The 22,022-nt window shown below is 41.3% G+C and overlaps 1 protein-coding gene across 8 annotated transcripts in view; it reads right to left on the reverse strand.

The window, feature by feature from the left end:
• adcy2b (adenylate cyclase 2b (brain)) overlaps positions 1–22,022 on the reverse strand; it is an 89,674-nt gene that overhangs the window by 49,463 nt on the left and 18,189 nt on the right. For 4 of the 8 annotated variants that reach the window (XM_044139267.1, XM_044139265.1, XM_044139264.1 and 1 more), the window contains exons 2-4: positions 12,500–12,697; positions 1,083–1,244; positions 148–297 (exon numbers count right to left, since the gene is read on the reverse strand). In XM_044139267.1, coding sequence (XP_043995202.1) covers positions 148–297; positions 1,083–1,244; positions 12,500–12,697 — 510 coding nt within the window. Of the gene's footprint in view, positions 1–147; positions 298–1,082; positions 1,245–3,146; positions 3,247–3,543; positions 3,595–3,698; positions 3,981–12,499; positions 12,698–22,022 lie in introns of those variants that run through there. The other 4 variants (XM_044139271.1, XM_044139268.1, XM_044139270.1 and 1 more) reach the window with 4 other exon arrangements.

The following is a 22,022-nucleotide window of genomic DNA, read 5'->3' on the forward strand; positions in this document are numbered from 1 at the left end:
TGTAAAACTACATCAAAACATTTAATAAAAAGCTGAGAGTTCTGCCATATTGAGTCGCTAGGGCAAATAATAAGCATTTTCACCAGTTTTTAAAACATTCTTCCACATCAATCCATTCTATGAAACTCTAGATTTTGGACTTTGTACCTGTTGATGCTTCTCAAACTCCAGTTTGATGGGTGACTTGATGCAGTTGCAGGTGTCCTGATAGGTCTGCCTGAGCGCCAGGTCCATGAGGTGCTTGTGATACGCCCCGGCCAGGTTCCCACAGGTGAAGATGATCACATTGGCCAGGATCTGCCACACACACACACACACGCCGCATATACATCAACTCAGCAGCCATAAAAGATTGTCGGCATACGATCCGCGTTGCGTTTATGAACACTGAAATGTTCCCCTGTGTTCTGCCGTCCACTTAGGGTGTATTATTACCTCATAAAAGCAGGAGAGAACACACTTTTGTGTTAGCTCTCCGTCATTATCCAAACCTCAAGCCTTTTAAAAACAGGATCTGCGGATCAATAGATTATCCTTGTTGCTGTGATTATCCTTGGTCACTCAGTAATGAAGGTTTCTGAGTGTGTTTGGCTTCATGGCTGATGCAGACGTTCAGTGTCTACAAGTCTGAGAAGAGCCACCGTGATTAGAGTGTGTTTACTGTGAGGCTTGACTGCAGAGCGGGTGGCAGCTTCACAGACGCCTGTGATGCACAGTCACATGCACCCTTATGGTTTGCCAGTTTTATTCAGGCTCAGAGATGTTATTGTTCTTGGAGATTCAAACTATACCTCTGAATTTGCCGCGTCGTGACGGGCCAGCTACTTCATAACCTAGACTTTGTCTAAAATAATCTGCCACCGTTTCTAGTTATGCAGAGGGTACGCTCAGCAGCGATGTTTAGAGAAGGTAATGGAGCGGCCGCACAATCATCCAGGTGTACAAAAGGCCCAAATGGCGAACTCATGACACAGTCACCTCACGTCTGCGGGTGAGGCAGGAAGTTCTTTAAAAAGTCCATTTCCTTCGTACGGTTGACCTGCGCGCTCGAAGGCTCGAGGACGGACGGGTATCGGTCTTACCTGCCACACCAGGGGTTCCAGTTCTGTGGCGGTGGAGGTCAGGCAGACGCTGAGGGTGGCGGTGTGTGAAAGGCAGGTGATACCGCTGGCGATGACGGCCCATTTCATGGAGAAGGGCAGCATGGTGTAGACCACAAACACAATGAACAGAAAGAACGACACCTGCAGGCGGAAAGTGACAGAAAGTTTAAGAAAACCGGGTAAAAATGAGGCGTTTTGGAGATTAGGTGCTAACTTCCAGCTGATGCTTTAAATGTTTTTGTACTCTGAGGTACAAAAACATTTAAAGCATGGTCAATTTAAACAAACTCAGTAATTTCCATTTGCATGATTTATTGTTTTTCTCTTTTCTTTTTTTTTCTACCAAAATCTGGATGACAAAAGTCTTCCATCTGGTACTTCGGTTTCAACTCGCCCCCTTTTCTTGAAGAACTATTTTGTGTACAGAGACTTCATAATTCATTTTACTTGTTGCTTCTGTTGATTTGTTTATTTATTTTGGATATTTAAATGTCTTCCAGTCCCAGTGTTAAACGTTCATTCGAATTTAAAGTGACATTGATCTCTGACAATGTGTTCTTGCATCACTATGCTGTTAAATTACATGAAATTGGTCTCAAAAACAATATTAACATTTATCACAATAACTTCTGGGGCAATTTATCGTCCAGTAAAATCTGTTATTTTGACAGGCCTGGACAGAGGTATATTTTACTGCCAATTACATTTCTGTGAGGTAATCTGCTGGACTTCATGGATGTTTCTGTTAAGACGACAACTGTAACTTTAATGACTACATGAATTCTCATCAACAAAAGAACTTTAAAAAAAAAAAAATAAATAAAAAATTTCTGACCCTGGAAATAAAATTTAGGTTAATCTGGTTCTTAGGTAAATGAATATTTTGACGTAATCTATACTAAAACCGTTCCAGACATAAAGGTCAGTGCTTTAAGTTTGCATTTATGTTCTTATTTCGAAGGAAAAAAGCAATTCTTGTGTTGTCCTGTTGTGGTGACAGATTTCAGGTACCATCCATCCATCAGTTGTATAAACCCATTTATCCTTGCAGGGTCACTGCGGGGGTCGGTGCCCATCTCCAGCTGTGATCCAGTGCTAGACCCTTGACAGGTCGCCAGTCCATCACAGGGCAACACAGAGACACACACACACTCACCCACACACGCACACACACCCACACACACTCACACCTCAGGGTAATTTAGAGAGACCAATTAACCCAACAGTCATGTTTCTGGACTGCTGGAGTACCTGGAGAAAACTCCTGCATGCACAGAAACAATCCAGGCCAGTAGCTTCTTGCTGCAAGGCAACAGTGAAACCAACTACACCGTTTTGGGTAAGACTCAATAGAAACAAGAAATAGTGACTGATAAGACCCAAATGACCAGGAGAGCACTGTAACTGAATAAAAGTTGCCATAAACGACTAAACTAAACACTTAGTTTAGTTTAGTTTTTATAAAAAATATGTCTGGACTGCATTTGTTCATCCATTATTCAAAATCAACAACGCTTAGAAGAGTGGTGTCCGAATGTTTGCCAAGTGACTCCAAAATTGTGAAATTGCAAGCACTTTAGGGCCCCAAAGGTTCAACTTTTAAATACAAATTCAAAACCACATTTTCCTATGATTTCTTTTGCTCTCTACTAAACCAAACATTGGATATTTTAGTAAAAGAAAACAAGAAATAGTTGGATTTAAAAAAAAAAAAAAAACAACAAAAACATCCATAACAGGTGCTAGATCTGAAACTTGTTAACATATAAATATTTGTGTTAAAACACAAAAAAAGGAGCAACTTAATGCTTTTGAACGGCAAGATGAGGACTGGGAAATTCTAGACTTTCTGCACATTCTTTGAAACGCAGCCTCAGATTAGTGACATATTTTCTCTTTCCGTGACAGCAAAAAGATGCATTGCTAAAAACCCATTTTGTTCTCCTGGACCCGGTATCGTGTGCTTGTGAAATCCATGTGCCACGACTCCTCTAAAAGACGGGAAAGCGAACTAAAACACAACCAATTCCAAATCTGACTCACAGGATGAAACACCAAAAAGGTTTTGTGCGCTGATGAAACAGAAGTGACCGCAGATCGATGCTGCTGGAGAGGAGGATCACTGCTCTCAACGATCCCCAGGCTGCACAAAAACTTGAAATGTAATTCTTTTCTTTTCCTGGATGTGCTGCAGTCTTCTCCCAAATACTGTTAGAGGAGGGGGAATCATGACTCTAAATGAGAGGGCTGTGCACAAATTGCAAGTGATACGAGTAATTACAACACCAGTTCCACAATGGTGTTCAAAAAACACAAGCAAATGAATGCCAGCAAACATTCAGATTATGCATCTTGCTCTGATGTTCGTCTAAATACAGAGCACAGCTGTGTGGGCAGAAATCGCTTCCACAGAAATAGATCCAAGACCAAAATGTCAAACCTGATATAACTTAGTTGAGCAGCGCGGGCGGCTGACATAGCTCTTTAACGCCTAGAATACAGGTAAAGAAATTTACAAAAATTGACTAAATTCATCTCATGTTTCTCTTTGTAAATGCAAACGAGATACGATAAGCATGTCGTTCTTAACGGCACCTCCTTGTTTAACCTCCTGCACCGTCCACTTCCACTTCCGCCGGCGGTCTGTCCTGCCCTTCCTGTTGTGGTGGCGACCGGCGCGTTTCGGGTCGAAGCTACAGCAGACACACAGGGTGAACTGTGACCTTCCTGCCGCCGCTTTAACTTCCTGTCGTTCGGGTTCAGCTAGTCGTCGGCGTGCACACAGGACTCGACTCGAAGTGACGCCTAAAATAAACCGACAGCGTCCGCAGCCCAACGCGTCTTACAGGTCACCAGCATTTTAAATTAAAAGAAAGTTCTAGAAACGTGTTGTCGCGTGAAAGCGGCTGTTAGCGCGTGCGCGCCCCGTTAATACAAGCTATTGAGCTGTGTGAAGCTGACACCCCACCCACGTCAAAAAATTCAGCAAATAGTCTGAATGGTTAGTGCTCCGTTTGTGCAGGTTTGTGCCGTTAAAATTTTCGTTTGTGCAGTTTTGGTTTCTGAGATATTAAAAGTTATTTTTTAGGTAATCTAGAGTTCACCATCCCCCCATATCGCTCGAAAACAAACCAAAGTGGGCTAGTTCGTTAGTGCTCCGTTTGTGCAGGTTTGTGCCGTTGAAATTTTCGTTTGTGCAGCTTTCGGCTTTGAGATATTAACAGTTATAATTTTGGCCGATGACGTCACCATCCCCCCATATGCTCCAAAACAAACCAAAGTGCGCTAGTTCGTTAGTGCTCCGTTTGTGCAGCTTTGTGCCGTTGAAATTTTCGTTTGTGCAGCTTTCGTCTTTGAGATATTAAAAGTTATAATTTTGGCCGATGACGTCACCATCCCCCCATATCGCTCCAAAACAAACCAAAGTGCGCTAGTTCGTTAGTGCTCCGTTTGTGCAGGTTTGTGCCGTTGAAATTTTCGTTTGTGCAACTTTCGTTTTCGAGATATTAAAAGTTATAATTTTGGCCGATGACGTCACCGTCACCCCATCTTGCGCCAAAACAAACCAAAGTGGGCTACTTCTTTTAATTCTTCAGATTTTCAGCTGTTGTACAATGTGTACCTTTTATTTTGAACTTCAATAAAGACTTAGAACAAGAAAAAATGTGTCTCATTTCAAGTAATGTTTCAAGATAGCAATGTTTTCTCGCGAACGTAGCGTTCTCTCCACAATAATTGAATCCTGCTAATAAAGGACATGCAGCCTTGACTCTAACGTAATGTGTATAACCTGTTCAACTGTGCTTTGACTTCGGAGGTGGTCTGAACAATTATATTCACATTGTTGACGTACTGTCTGCTGATTATGCAGCAAACGTGTAAAAAATATACATTAGCCTATAACGGTTCAATATTATATCTATATATATCTCGAAAACGAAAGTTGCACAAACGAAAATTTCAACGGCACAAACCTGCACAAACGGAGCACTAACGAACTAGCGCCCTTTGGTTTGTTTTGGAGCATATGGGGGGATGGTGACGTCATCGGCCAAAATTATAACTTTTAATATCTCAGAAACCAAAATTGCACAAACGAAAATTTCAACGGCACAAACCTGCACAAACGGAGCACTAACGAACTAGCCCACTTTGGTTTGTTTTGGAGCGATATGGGGGGATGGTGAACTCTAGATGACCTAAAAAATAATTTTTAATATCTCAGAAACCAAAATTGCACAAACGAAAATTTCAACGGCACAAACCTGCACAAACGGAGCACTAACGAACTAGCCCACTTTGGTTTGTTTTGGAGCGATATGGGGGGATGGTGACGTCATCGGCCAAAATTATAACTGTTAATATCTCAAAGCCGAAAGCTGCACAAACGAAAATTTCAACGGCACAAACCTGCACAAACGGAGCACTAACGAACTAGCCCACTTTGGTTTGTTTTGGAGCGATATGGGGGGATGGTGAACTCTAGATGACCTAAAAAATAACTTTTAATATCTCAGAAACCAAAACTGCACAAACGAAAATTTTAACGGCACAAACCTGCACAAACGGAGCACTAACCATTCAGACTATTTGCTGAATTTTTTGACGTGGGTGGGGTGTCAGCTTCACACAGCTGCTATAGACCTCGACGCGACCCGTCCCGAGTTCGACTCCCGCTCTCGGTTCATCCCCCCCACACCTGTTAGACTACTTTGAAATAAAGGCCACTAGTGCCGAAAAAAAACCAACCTAATTCTTAAAAAAACAAAATGTGTTGTCAACATTTGGGTTTTAGCAATTGTTTGGCTGACCTAGTTCCTTCTAAAAGAAGATCTGAACAGTAAGAACACACAGAAAGAGAGAGAGAGAGATGTTTTGTGTGGGCTCAGACCTTCTGTTGCTAGGGGAACCAACTACAGGAAGGATGCTGACATCTCGGCAAATGCTGTGCTTTCAAACTCGTTTGTGTTTTTGAGATAACCTTCAAATCCTAATCCAGGAAAGGCTCCTCTCTTTAAAACTATAACAACCCCAGGATCATCCGGAGTGCGCGACATCCGGTCCGATTGAGCGGTCGCGAGGAATTGAGAGCGGCGGTCCAATTTCACTTGCATCACCTGCCTCCATCTACCACACACACACACTCCATCTCCCCCACACTCCAACCTGAATCCTAATACACCTTCAAACGCGTTGTGATGGGAGCTGCAGACACCATCTCTCCTCCTGCTTCCTCCATTACTTTATTTCTCTCCTCCTCTTCGTCTCTATCTGAGCGTTCCTCTGGGCTCCAGACGAAAGTAGCAGACACATAGATATGTACGCCTGAATACCTACATAAAAAAACAAACAAAAAAACTCTGTCTCCGCTCGCTTTAGACGTTTATGAGGTGTAGCAGCTCCAACCAGTTCTCTGTTTTTTTAAGAAGCAAACTCTCACTTTTGTTTCCAAGTCTGCACAGGAAAATGTCTTGTTGGAGGGAACCAGGTGTGAAAGTGTTGTTCAATCTACCCTCAAAGTCAAAGCAGGGCCATGATAAACGGCCTATTGCAGACATAGCTGAGCTGTGTATATAGAAGGCAGTGTTTTTTAATGTTTTTTTATGCGTTTGTCCACATTAGGTCAGAGGGGTTAGGACAGACTGGCTGCAGAGACCAGCGGATGTCGTCCGTGCCTGTTCTTTCTTTTCCTCTCTTTTCTCCCCCCTCTCTCTGTTATTAGCTCTGCGTGCTCCATCACACACGCTGTTCTCTGAGTAATCACAATCAATTCAACCAACTGAGAGCGGGATGTACTTCTACCGCGCTCCTTTCCTCAGACTTCTGCTCTCCTGTGTGGCTTTTGCTTTGGTCGTTTTTTTCCGTTTCCTTTCTTTCCCCCGCGCCTCTCCGATTGTTGTTTAACAAAAGCCTCTGAACAAGTGAAAAATTAAGTTGACAAAATGTGACTCCCTGTCAATTTTATTCCATTTGGGAAAACTAACTTTTTTCAGTTATTTATTGCACCAACCTCATCTTATATGCTATTGCAGCCCAAGATAATCAAAAACCTAATAGTGAGGTGAAGATAAAATATTAAACTGATCACGCTGTGAGGAGAAGGGAAGCTATGTGGAGCTACGACCTGGAAGAAAACCTGGTAGAGATTTACAGATCAGGTCCTTACTATTCTTCATAACAGCTACATAATAAGCTACAGTTAACATGTAGCTTCATGTCAAGCTACATGTTAGCTGTAATAAGCTGTAACTAAGACGTAGCTTCATATTAAGTTGTGACTAACATGTAGCTTCATAATAAACTGTAGCTAACATGTAACTTCATGTTAGGTCCATCACAAGCTGTAGATAACATGTAGCTTAATGTTAGCTGTAGCTTAATAATAATCTGTAGCTAACATGTAACCTCATGTTAGCTGTAGCTTAATAATAATCTGTAGCTAACATGTAATCTCATGTTAGCTGTAGCTTAATAATAATCTGTAGCTAACATGTAACCTCATGTTAGCTGTAGCTTCTTAATGAGCTGTAGCTAATGTAGCATCATGTTAGCTCCATCATAAACTGTAGATAACATGTAGCTTAATGTTAGCTGTAGTTTAACAATAATCTGTAGCTAACATGTCAACAATTTAATGAGAAAATCTTGATTTCCGCCATTAGAAACTGGAGATTTGACTTGGACTTGACTCTTAATAACTTGATACTGCATTTTCAGTAATTATATGTTTTGGAATGCTGCAATCTTTAGCAGTGTAGAATTATTTTTTTTGGGATTAATTTTAAACTTGGAAAATCCCAAAAGAAGCTCATATTTTTTTTTAAAAAATAGACCTGAACAACATTTAAAAAATAAAAAAGGAAAATAACATAATAACAAAATAATCAAGTGGGTAACTTGTTTAACTGTTTGAAAGCTCATTTGGTAAAGGAAAACTCTTAACGCTCTGTCAGCGTTTAGCAGTGAAACACGGTGGCGGTCGTATCATGGTTTGAATGAAATGAATGAATTCTAATAGAAATATCCTGAAGATTCAAACCAGAATACATTTCTACATTTTTTTTTACTATTATTTATAACACTGAGAGTCATGCAAGCATTTTGGAAAACCTGCCAACATCCTGATGGTTTTACTGTTTTGTAGAAACAGATATGAGTTTAAAAAAACAAAAGGTTCTCAAGTTGATCACCAGGAAACATTTAGCTGCTGCGTCGGGAGGTCAAAGGGACACTGACGTACTTCCACCACTCAAATATTCGATTAGATTTTTTTTTTCCTACCCGTAAATAAATAAAACAGCAGCTTTCGCCTCCCTGTCTATATATAGAAATATCAGAGCGGTAGAAAAACTTCCAGGAGTGTATAAATGTGTAAAGTAGGAGAGTCATAGGAGCAGAATAGAGTGATTAATAATGCAGAATGATTTTGCTCTCACAGGTGGCTGATGATCAAAAATACCTCCACCCATGGAGGAGGAGCAGAGTTGACAAACTAAAAAAAAAAGTAAAAAAGAAAAGTGGCGTGAGGAAATTTGGGCATGTTGGGGGTGATTTACAAGGAGAAACGGAGGCAGGCGGAGAAGTTTGCGGCTTTGAAAATGGGGTTTGATGAATTGTGGGAGACAGGGCGCCAGATGAGGACAAAATAGGATTCTCGAGAGCGAGGAGAGCAACGGAGTCTGGCAGCGAAAACTAATGTGTCTGTCGGCTGATCTACTCACCTCCAGCTCTCATCAGGCCTCATTAACACACAGAATTAATTCTGCGCCGAGACGAGCACGGTCGCAAACACACACACGAATACACACACGCACGCAGCCGGCATGAATATGCAACAGCGCACAGGAAAGCGGGGAACGGATGTGCAAAAGAAAAATTAGATGGATCACACACTAGAGAATTGGTATAGTTGAAAAACGATCATTTGCTACATGTTTATTAACTGTTAGTTTCAAGGATGAATAAATTTTGAATCCACAGATTTAGTTCCTCAGGGTTCACTGTTAGGATGGTTCAGTTCTTTGCTGCAGCCGGGTTGAGTTTGACTCCCACACTGGAGGATTTTCTTTTTTTCCTCTCCGTTCTCCCGTCTGACACTTAAAAAAGTGGCGAAAAGAAAAGTTCTTAGAAATGAATCACAGTTTATTTTATACCTGCTAAGTTGGGGTGAACCAATAAATAAGCCCCGTGACGGACGACGCTTAAACGTGAAAACTGAACAATAGTCACAAACTGTTGCCAATCTAGCAACTTTGTCACTATATTGGACAACTTTTAAGTCAAAAAAATAAAAAGAAATAGGTATCGTCCAAAATTGGAATTGGCCAGGAAATGATCGGCCAGAAAACTGCAACCGGTCAATAAGTTTAATTGACCAAGCTATTCAGCTTCATGGGAGTTTAAAGGAAGACTGTTTGCTTGGACTTTTTTTGGTAACTTCTTTGAATCACCATTTTGATGTTTAGCTGTGGCACTTGACAATTTTTCACTAAGTTCTATAACTTTGTATTTGTATTTTTTTGTGCGTTTTTTTTATGATGTAAAATAGTTTTTAAATGCCTTGTTGCTGAAATGTGCTAGACAAACCTGATCGATCGATTGAATTTACTTGCTTTTTTCAGTCCTCCACAATAATTGTCAACTGGATACAGAAATATAGAACGCTGCAATTTAGCACAATTCAGTCAGACTGGATGGCAAGTACCTGTGAACGTGTGAACGGCAATTTTCAAGTGTGAATTAATAACTGAATCTCCCCCCTGAATTGTGAATCTTTGCAGCTCCTCCAGAGGAATTATACTTTTCTTGCCCAACCTGTCGGTTTAAATCTCTTGGTAGGTTTTCAGTTGTGCCATGCTTTGATTTTGCTCATTGTTATTAAGCTTGTTTCTGCCTCTCAGTTATTTCTTATGGGAATGTTTCTATTTGTTTTAATAGAACCACGTGTTCTGTGTTCTGTCTTGTGAAATGCACAGTGAGGTGTTTTGTTTTTTGCTGGTTTAGCTTTTGTGCTAACTCCTCTGCATTTACACTCCTATTAATTGTGCTAATGTTGATTAATGTGCACTGTCCTAATCACATAAACTAAATCAAATGTGCTGGATTTACTCTATGAAACTTTTAGTCCCTACGATGTTGTTGAACAGCCAAACTCTACAACCAACTTATATTAAAACTTTACAGTTGAAACGTGATAAAACTGTACATTTTGTAGAAATAAAGTCCAAATTACTGCCAACAAAATGTTTCAAAATGTTTCAGATGAACCTTCGCTTCAGCAATACAGCTCCAGCCGCCTGATCATGATCATCATCGTCGTTAGCGTCATCGCTAACACCATGTGTTATCAGGCTTTAGAGAATGGAAAACCTGACAGCAAAATGCTATTAACTTGCTCTGTGCTTCAAGTGTCTTCAAGTAATAAACAAGACGTCAAAAGAAATCTCTATTTTTAAAAGAAAAAGGAGAGAAAAGGAATCCTTTTCTTTTCAATCCGGCGAGACAAACGACTCTGTTGACTGCACCGGCTTACAGGGAGAGTTAATGGAGGTGATTTATTGCTAACAACAGTTTTCCTCATCAGTGCTCATCCCGCTCCAACGCGTCAACATATCTGCTGTAGCGAAGGTCAACGACAGGACACGAACGGAGCGGAGCGGGATGAACTCGGAGCGTGCTGGGGCCTGAACCTTCCTTTCCAGCTCATTTTGAGGAAATGGTAGAGTAAACCTTTGGGGAAATGACTTTTTAACTTATGCAAAAGCGGTTAGCCAGAGCAAACCTCAACAGAGAGAACTCACACAGTGCACGCAAAATTCACACTGAGAACGAGTTTCTGTGGGTCGTTTAGAACCAGAATGTTGTCTTAAATCTAAAGACAGTAAAATCAGAGTGTTTGGTGTCGGTTTCATTGCAACTCAAGGTGAAAGTCAGTAAGAAAAGAAACGTACGCCATTTTTGGAGAGTTTTCTTCGCAAAAAGAGTCGTACATCAATGGTTCTTCACAAAATGTAATATGCTGTTACGTTGTAAGTACAAACGTCAGAGTATTTTGTTGGGATTTTACGTGAAACACCAACACATAATGTGAAGTGAAAGTGTTTGTACTTTTTTTTGCAAACAAAAACCAGAAAGAATGTGGCGTGTTTGAATCCTGCTCCCTTGGCCCTGACACCTTTAATAAAATCCAGTCCAACTACGGTAAGCATCGTCAGAGCTCACCTGATTAGTAAATGAAGTCCGACTGTGTCCAATTAAATCTCAGAGTAATCAGATCCGTTCTGTAAATGGCTCAGAGGTTTGTCAGAAATTAGTAAAGGCAGAGCATCACGAAGGCCAAGGGAGGTCAGGGAGGAAACTGGAAAAGTCAAAAGAAGGATTAGACGTAACACATCCGATCTCTCGGCACAGCAACTATTAGTTGTCTACGAATCCAGTTTTGACATCACAAGAAGAAACTCATTTTTGGAAAAATAAATATTTTAAGTTCTGCTTGCAGTGTATCAGAAGCCATGTAGAAGACACAGGCGTGGAAGACGGTGCTCTGGTCAAAAGAGACCAAAGTGGAGCTGTAAACACGAGTTTCTGCTGTGTGGAGGAAAACTATCACTGGCTGTGTTTTCATTAACTGAAGAAATGCGCAAATTGAAATTCTGAAAATGAAGTAGCTTAATGGAAACACAGCAACTTCGGGTAAAAGGTTTTTGCATGTTGAAGAGGTGGCTTTTCGGCCATGTTGATACAGATGTATTGTGTAAAACTGCGATGGAAACAGTTTTTTCACACCGTACGAGTCACGTGATCAACAGCCAGATGTCGCTACTGGTGGAGACGACAAGCAAGAGGTCAGCAGGAAGTGGTAGGAGGGCGATGGTTTGTTTTTGGATTTTTTCAGACAACGTGCAGCCGGCTCAAGAGAGATTGTAGTTTTTTTTTTTGCTTGTTTTGACATTAGCAGAATACAGACAAATAATTTGCACACATTTGTAACGGAAACGCAGCTAGTAACAGCTAACTGAACGTTGTTACAGGCTAATTAAATCATAATGATTTGAATTAGATGTTGGACAAAAACAGTAAACGTACTGCTAGATTTACTAGTAACTTTAGCTGGTCTGTCAAGTCAAATCTCAATTTGCAGTTTATTGCTGTAATGTGGCATAAATATGTTTTGAAAGACACATAGAGCAGGTGCAGTCCCAAACTGGACTTAAATAGAAAGTTTTTAAACTAATTGGAACATCTAACTGAGCTTAATGCACTGTCTGACAACTAGAATCAATGGTGCAATTGAACCGAAACAACATTTGGGAAGCGCCTCGAGACACAACCAACGCTACTCTTGTTGTGTTTTGGTGCTACATAAATAAACTGAAACTGAGCCAGATGTTCCGTACCTGGTCCCAGGGACTGAGCCTGCCGCCGGAGAACATGAACAGGTAACCCATGGTGACCAGGCAGGCCCACGTCAGCAGAGAGAAGAGGCGCAGCATCCGCTTGAAGACGGATTCAATGCAGACGAGTATGAAGATGGACAGGAAAAGGAAGAGGGCGGCGGACACGGCGATCAGGAACGTCAGGTGATCCTCCGTGTTCTGGAAAAAGAAATGGAAGAAGCAGAAACAAAACGATGACGTCACAGGTTTACGTACAGCAGCTCCCACAATTTCCACAACTCTACCGACGGTTGAAAAAAAAATAAAAAATGCTTCTTTCTGCCAAACGTCTGAAATTGTCCTTTGTGTTTTTCAGTGAGAACGTGCCATGCTCGACAGAATGAAATAACCACAGAGTCCAAACACAAAACAGATGAACAGACGGCATCCAGATCGCTAGGCAGACACCGAGAATGTGCTACGGCATCACTTCCACACTCGCACCGTTGGAGTCAGCGTTTGGAGGCTGTCAACACTAACACACACACACACCCCAACACACTTGCTCTTCACATTGAACCAGACATCTCTGCTCCATGAGCTCAGCACAGCTCGCTTTATCTGTGCAGCTCTCTCCTTATATCACAGCATATAAATCAAAAATATCAGTAACAACTGCTTCGCTGCTTGTTAACCATAAGTTGGAAGCAAGTCTTAGCTTCTAATTGTGAGAAATTATGTTTCGAAATTCTCAGTTTGCCTAAGAAGTTGGAGCTGGGGATTGGGAATGATGTCAGATTGCAAGTTGTAAATTTGACTTATTCGCTATGCTTCCACCAAACTGTCATGAGAATGTTGAGTGCATTTTTAAAATGTCAAAAAACGAAGGAAAAAAAATGCGAATTAGGTGTGTATCCATCTACTGATTTGGGGCGAATCCTCCAGGCTACGCAAAACGTAATTTCGTCAGATGTTGACGCTCACTCAGCTGGAATAAACAGGAAGTAGAGGTTGCAGAAAGTCCTTCCCTCCAAACTGGAGGTATGGACTTTGAAATTTTTCAGAGTTTTGTGCCTCCACCCACCAGTGGACGGAGGCATTCGGCAAATGTGTTTCTATCTGCCCTTTATGCTAGTAGTGCATTAACTTGTTTTTAGAAAAGCCCCCCAAAAAATTTAAACTCCAAAATGAAGTTGTTGAAGAACTTTCTATTTGACTTTAAGGAATCCCAGCCTCAGATGTGTACCGCCGGAGTAATACGCAACATACCACATGGGAAGGCCTTTTTCTGTGTCGTGCCTATGGTAAGGCACTGACCCACCAGTCGGTGGGAGAGTTTCCTACATCAGAACTTCTTCGGCAAGCGTGTTTCCTCCTCTTCCGCGCATTCACTCTTTTTCGGAAAAAGCGTAAAGTTATTTTGAATTTTGCTGTTTCCATCAAGCTTTCCTAATGTGATGCTTCCGAATACACATTAAAAAAAAGCGATGATGGAAACAAGTCTTTTGTCTTTTAAGTCCTTAACACACGGGAGGCGATGTCGCTCATTCATTTCCTGTGGAACTTGTGAAACGAGGCAACAGCCGCTTATAAAAGCGACTGGCAAAAATTTGCGGTTGTGAAATTTCAAGCTCCTACACATAGACACACAACACGAGACAGTTGAAAAATGTTTTAACTTTTGTCCATGTTGTCACAATCTTGTCCTGGTTTCACACCAGGCAGCGACGACTTCGGTCCGTTGCTGTAGTTTGTCTCTCCCCGTGTGTCCAGCCCATTAGCTTTTGTAAAAACTTGATGGCAAGTTAATAGTTGGCTTGGGTTTTGTTTTCAATCTCATCATGTGAAAACCTGAATTTTGTTTTTAATCGGGTTATCGCTGTCTGATGCGAAAACGTGTTTGATTATCTGAAAGATTTCCGTCTGACAAAAAACACAAAAAACAGAACAAATCCCCTTGTCCTGCCAAAGGGTGTTGCCATTTTTTCCCCCCACTCAGTTCCACAATTTTCAACTGGTACTAGAAATCCAACGGTGGCTGCAAAAAGTTTCTAAATAAACCCTCCAGCTGTCTCCTCTATGATTCAGAAACTATGCACTAACTAGCAAACGGCTAATAATAAAGCAGACTTCCAGGTACCAAAAAGTTCTCTCTTGGTTTTTTTTATTTATTTTTTTTAGCCCTCTTTAAAATGTGTAAATTATAGAGCAAATGCAAAAATCAGTAGGCACAGAGCTTCCACGAGAACATCAGTGGCACTCTCACAGGCTTCACCCTGTGCCCAAACACCCACGTAAACCATTTTAACTTATTCCGAGTCATGATTACGCTGACAGGCCCCGGGCGCTAAAATTAGAAGGCTGCTTTGTGATTACATGTCATTCTAAAGTAAAATGAAAATCAGCTTTGGTATTGAAAAGCCTTTGATTTTTGTATTTTTATTTTTATTTTTTGCCCTCATCAAAGTAGTCGTGACGAGACGTCCCGAACCGCGCCTCTGAATCCGCGTCCACCGATTTCGACCGTTGTCTGACTTCCGGGGTTTTGTCGAGGATAACGCCAAAAACGTTGAGTCAAAATAAGACTGGAAGCGGTTTGCTGAGCGCCAATGTAGCAGCGGCGTGCAGAAGACGATGGCATGAGTCACAGTCTGGGAAAGGAATCCCTTGGGCTGTCGCAGCAGCTTTTACAGTGAGGAGACCGGAGCCCAGATTGGATCCTAACAAGAATGTAAGGAACACCAAACGCCCCCCCACCGGGGGGAGATTTCACTCGCAAGGACATTCCCTGTCGCATCAAAGCGGATATGTTTCGAAAAGCACACACGTTCGCAGCTGTCTCGACGAGGGAAGTGGAGGATTTGTCACTGCCTTCAGCGTTGGGGTGGGAGTTCGGTGGGGGTTAAGCCTTTCGCTCATTTGTGGAAACAAAAACGAAGCATCTGCACTTTGCCTATTTCTGATTGAGCCCCGTCTAATCCGCTTAACCCCACCCTCGGCGACGGCGTTTAATGCCGTTTCCCGCGACGTGCCTGCCCGCCACATTGTACTGCATTGTAACCCAGAACAATCAATTCCCCCCTCTTTTATTTCCCATTTTAAGCCTGCTTCATCCAGCTACTATTGAGAATGGAAACGGGAGGACTTTGGGGATGGGGAGGACATAACGGCAGCACCAAGAGACAGAAATTCAGCAGACAAAAATAGACCAAATTATGTCAGAAGTTGAGGGGAAGGAGACAGTTGTGATGGGAGGATGTGATGCGTTCTCCTTACTTTCCATGTTGGGTCCCTGTTGAATATTTATTGTGGCTGATGAAGCAGGGCAGGAGGCAGATTTCCTCAATCTGTCTTCCTCTTTGGTTTTGGAATTCATCAATAATCAACAAGCTTTCCCCTCAGCGTCTCCATTCGAAGCGCGGAGAAGTGCTAACAAATTCTCCCGAAACTGCTCAGATCCTAAAGGAGAGCAAGCTGGGAAGACCGTAAAAAAATATATAGATTTCAGCTATATAATGGCTCATCTTAAATCTCTCTGACAGAGAACCCAGTTTTGTGTGAGGAAAATGTTATATTACTGCCTATGACTGAAACACATGTAAACTGAATTTACCCAAATTAGAATACCAATGTTTTATTCAAATTCATAAAAGTGCATTTTCTTAGCGTTACCTTTCCTTAGTGTTTGGTAAAATTTCCATTTATAATCTGCTTGTCATGGAGTCAGTCATTTCTGGTAAACTCTGTTGGCTTTTTACAAGAGTTGCAGAAATTCTTCGATGGAATCGAGTCCGGATTGTCCGTCCAACTTCTCTCAAACACCTTTTCAGCTTCACTCACAGATTTTCTGTGGGATTCAGGCCAGGGCTTTGTGATTTTGTTGTCCTTCGTCCACTTTGTAGCTCATTTCCGGTGTTTGGAGTCATTGTCCGTCTCTACCCAAGCTCTAACTTCGAGGCTTATGTCGTGAGATGTTACGGCAGTTTTCCCACACGATCTTTACTCGTGATGCCATCTTGCTTTGACAGATTGCACCAGTTTCCCCAGCAGCAAATCAAACCTACAACTTCCCATTCAGGACGGTGTTCTCAGAATTCCGTGTTCCTGCTTTTTTCCTCCAAATGTCACAGGTACTTAAGATAAACACGAGGATAACACAATCTGGTGTTTGAGTTAATGGATTCTTCCTCTCTGGGCCAAAGAATCCTGAAATACAATTACGAAAAAAGGTAGAAATTTACTGTACCCTAAAAATGAAAACATTTGCGGCAGTGACAGACTGGAAGAATCAGTGTGAGGAAACTAATGGATGGCCATCCATCACTTATTAAGTGGACCTTGTTAAAAACTACAGTTGCCAAGCTACAAGCAGCAGGTCAATCAACCTGGACTGATGGCTGTTTACCTGAGCAGATAGCCTGACTAATTAGCCAGCTTATTTGTGTGTCATGCATAAGATTTGGCAGTAAAAAAATTATTTTGTCATAAGTTGGAAGAATTGCTTTTCTTCTTGGAGAAACAGCAATGATGGTGTTGATTTTTTTTCTTAACATTATTATTAAAATCTGTGATATAGCGGTTAAAGTAAGTGCTACTTTATTGTACACTTGTACTTTGCATTACTCATTTAATAGACAAAAACCTCCATTTCCATAAACTACACAGAGAGAGACTTACCGACTGCAGGTCAGAAATGAACTCGTCGTGAAGTTTTAACGTCTCTATGAAAATCCTGAAATGTTTTAGAACATGTGAATCTACCCTTCAGTTTATGACAAAAAAAAATAAAAAATTTAATTGAGCTTCTTTATGCTCGCAGGTTTTAATTTGTGATTTAAAGTCCAGGCAGACTTCCAGTGCTAGTAGAATTTGAGAATTTGTGCAGGATATCAGATCCATTTATGCTTTTTTTTTCATCTGCGTCAATGCGAGGCTGACTAACAGCTACAGATCCATCAGCACAGAACCAGACTCTCCGCCGCATCTATCAAGCTGTCAATGGGCTGAAACAAAACCCCAGGTTTTCTCTTTACATTAAAATCAACAGACTGTAAAACTGGAAAACAATGTTGCGCATCAGTCAAAGATGGCAGAAACTCGTCAACAGAAAGCAGCCGCGCAATCAATCACCCAAGTAAGAGGAACTATTTTAGAGAACTATTATCAGATGTTATGTAGACCTCAATTAGTCTGTCAAATTGAGTTTTAAGATGTACATTGCCATGTTAATTGCAAAGATTGTATACCCACAGATGGACACATACACCAGCGTTACGTTACACTTGCAATTTCAAAAAAAAAAAAAGGCAAAAGAAGGGGAACATTGTCCCTGAAGATTGCAGATAAGCTTGTGAAGGAAATGCAAGACTTCCTTTGAGAAACTCACCCAAAGGATACACACACAGATCCGCAGATGCACGTCCGCACAAACAGACACACACAAACCAGCATAAAGGGTGGCGGCGCCTATGTCTCTTAAAAATACCACAGTCACCCATTCAAGCCCTGATCTGTGCAGAAAGATGAAAGTGCGCTGCAACTTTAGGAGCTTTCGTTCTGCTTTTTGTCGGGTTCCTGCCGGCTCCTCGATAAAGCCAGAAAACTTACAACAATATCTGCCCCTCCTTCCTCTGCCCCCCGACTCCAAATCCATCTTTTATTTATTCCTGCCATTCTCCTGCGTCCAGCAGTAAGAAATGTGCATCAAACAACCATTTCATCGCCACTGTTATTCCAGAAGGACAAAGAGTAGTAAGATGACTCCAAACTTCTTGCAAATGATGGCAACAAGGCTACGTTCACACAGCAAGCCTTGTTGCTCAATTCTGATATTTTGTAAAAATGCACTTTTTTTTTTGCTTGGTTGTTCACATTATTAATGAAATCCGGCCGCAAGGCAATTTATGACCCCAGAGCGACCCAACGTGCTCAGATGAAGAGCGATGATGTCACACAACAGCAGCGCACTGTTTGCGGAAATAATAACGGATGGAGTTGTTTATAGGTCGATTTTAAAGTTTACTCAGGTGCTGACAGTATCGTCACAAGGAGGCTAATGAAAAGAAAACACAACTGATGCAAGGTTTCTGGAAGTTTAACCAAGTCAAAATGAAGAGTTTAAGGCCGACATCATGACATGTGCATTTATTATTTCACGAAGCTCGCTAGAGGGCTAGCTACCTACCTTTCATACATCATTTTGGCAAGCTAGCGAGCTACGTGCCAATGAGCCATATTGTAGCTGCTAATGGTTTGTTTGTTCGCTTGCTAGCTAGCAAGCAAACTAGCCAGCATGCAAGTATTAGCAGCTTGTTACCAGTGCCTTTAACCGCAGAGAGTGGAGATGTCTGTGCGCAACTCAAACTTTTGTCTGATATGGACATTTAATTTACATTTCCTTTGTGAATTTAGGACATTTTACAGTCTTAATTCCAGATAAATAAATGCAAGACTTTTTAGGGGTGTGTGGACACCTTGTAATAGCAATGGGCTTTTGTGGAGCACGGACTGCAACTTCTGTAGAGAAGTCTGTTTGGACGTGTAGTCAAAACCACGAGTGGTGGGATTGTGATGTGATGCCCTTTCAGCCATTGTGAATGTCCTGATTTACCACTTTTGACACATTGTCTTTCGTCAGTGACACAAAAGCCGTATAAAATGCGATATGACCGTACAGACTGAGACGGAAAACAATCCGATACGTGTCTGATTTAGTTCCGCTTATGGAAGTGGCTCAGATTTTTGGGGGTTGGTGAAAAGCTTAGAAATGGGCCGTCCAGACTGCCGTGAAAAAAGCTGGACACAGGTTGAATATGGGCAACAATATATATAAATGAAAAAAAAAGAAAGAAAGTGGATTTGGGTTGCATTTTCCTGCAGTGTGAAATAGTCTTTTTGATATGGGTCGCAATGTAAAAGAAGCAAAAAATAAGGTCCTGGTAAGTGAAGCAGGCCAGTAAAATGTAATGATTTGCTTTAAATGACTGTAAAGGGATTGAATAGGATGACAGTACAGCTAAGAACAAGGTATTTACTTTGCTGAAATTCAGTAGAAACCACTTCTGGACTATTCTCCAGGTGCTACGCTGTCGCCCCACGACGCACACGTGGAGACGACAGAACAAATCCACAGCTTGTCCTTAAACATCCAGCCGCAAAACAATCAATTTGAGATATCAACAACAACGGTTCTGAGTGGGCCTTCCTTTGTGAGGCCATTTCATAAAAACACAAAAGCAGCACTTGAGAAACAATGGCTCGTGTTTGCGGTTGAGTGTTTGTCGCCAAACAACACTTTTCACTCGACAAAAGCACCGACGCCCACACAGCTGCGAGCTAAGCTCTCCAGATCCACTCTGCAAGGCTGTCTTTCCAAAGTGCTTCAAAGCCACTTATGGCGCCACGCATAGCCATACACAAGGGATACTGCCGCCCCTCCCTGAGCACCCCACGCGATGGGCTCCGTCCCGTTCAACCCCCTCGCTAAAAGCAAAACTCTCTGTGCAGTAGTAGATAATGGGAGTCATGTGGCACACAAGATGTTTGATTGTAATGAAACCTGCAGCTTTTCAGCTTTTAATTTTTTATTTTTTTTAAACATTATTGTCTATCCTCACGACTCACACTGGTCCGGGTCAAACTGTCCTTTAGCCATGTGGTGCCTACGCATTGACGTTCCTTTCTCTCCTACATCCACCTCCTAACAATTTCTCACATATTCACATTAGAACGCTGCCTTTCTGTTCATTTCTCTTTTGTTCTGGACCGCTACAGCTGGTCCAGTTTGTAACCTTCAAAAACTAAAAACGAAAACAGGGAGCCAGTTCTCAACTCAGAAGAATAGACTTTGAAATACTTTTGTTAGCTTGAAATGCTGCTGACATTGAATACATTGTTGGTGTATCGACCTTTCAGACCTCTCAGGTCTTCCGGTTCCGGTCTGCTCTGCCTGCCCAGAACCAGAACCAAACACGAAGCAGCAGCATTCAGCTCCTAAGATAGTGTCCAGAAAACTGCAAAACTGCTGAAACACCGAGTTCCTGTAAATCAAGGCTAAAAACCCATTTGCTTATTGTTGCCTAGAGATAGAATTATGATTTCATAAGAACTAGAACTGGAATATCATTTACTGAAGTTCAATGTTCCAATTTTCCATTATTATTATTATTATTAACCACTTCACTGCAGTGTTTATCTGACGTTTCAAGTTTTTGTCATGTAAAGCACTTGCCCTGTTGCTGCCTTGCTGCTGAAACGCACAGTACAGATAAACCTGTATTTTCTTGGTAGTTAATGTGAATAAAGTCTTAAAATTACTCAAATCAGACATAATATAATCATTTCTATATTACTTTCCAGTAATCTTGTTTTAAGCTCAGTTCCCCTTCATTTCGGTTCTGAATTCCTTGCATTAAACCAAAGTTAATTTAACTTTCCCTGCAGCTAGATGTCGTACATTACTGTCATAAACCTACATTTTCTTGCTCTAGATTATAAGAGATTACGATCAGAAGATAGAAAAATCACTCTAACCCAACAACGCCAGGAAGAAACATCCACCTGGAAGGCACGAACTAATCCACGGTAGGTAGAAAAGGTCGCGCATTTGGAGCTTCAACGTTTCCAAGTTGCCAAGGTTTTACAAAGCCACATTTAAAGAAATTAATTAGTTTTGAATGTAGTGGAAGTAATTTTACAGACAGAAACAAGCCAAGTGACACTAGAATGAGAGACTATTGTTATTTTTTATTTTTGTTGGACTCTAACGCTGCGTTTTGGCCAGGACAGCAACTGGCTACCATGGAGACTGGATGAAAACCAGCAGACAGACATTTCCCACCAGAAGATACGTGAGGCGTGCCCTCCAGCTGCTCAAGAGTTGTATTAATAGTCATTACTGGAAGATAATTCAATCAGTTCCTGCTTGTGTTTGTGTGTAAATTAGTGATTCATAAACTTCTTTAATAATGTAGCATTCAGACTTTAGAGAACGTGTTGCTAGTGAAGCTTGGCTTTCTGCTGCCAGCTCAGGTAAAGTCAGATTACAGAAGCATTCACATTTTCCCCAGGTCCCAAAGATCACTGAAAACTTCCCTGCAGAAATAAAACAGCAGGAAATAAATCTATTGCTGGATTACCAAGTGGGACTTTATGAAAGAGCAACGAGTTTCTCTCCTTTGTGAATCGCAGAATGTGCTCAGGAAGGCAAAATGTTGTTTTTCACAGCAAACAATGAGAGGGAAAATTCAGAAATAGTGACACATCTTCTAAGCTAGAGCTCACTCATGATGAGCTAATAGCTCTCTTGTGGTGCTAGCGATCATTTCCGTAATCGATTAATCTGACGATTAATCGGATGGACAACAATTTGCAATTTCCGCAGATTATTCATCTAACCGCTTAAGCCTTTTTTAAATTTTTTTATACAATATTGAAAATACAAATGAACAAATAATTCAATTCCTTTTTGATGTGATAAAATAAGCATTTTATTGAATTAAAATGCAATAACGGCTTTCTTTCAGAGTATCATTTGTAGCAAAGG

The sequence above is a fragment of the Gambusia affinis genome, linkage group LG14, assembly GCF_019740435.1.
Source record: "Gambusia affinis linkage group LG14, SWU_Gaff_1.0, whole genome shotgun sequence".
In the NCBI taxonomy this organism is placed as follows: Eukaryota; Metazoa; Chordata; class Actinopteri; order Cyprinodontiformes; family Poeciliidae; genus Gambusia; species Gambusia affinis.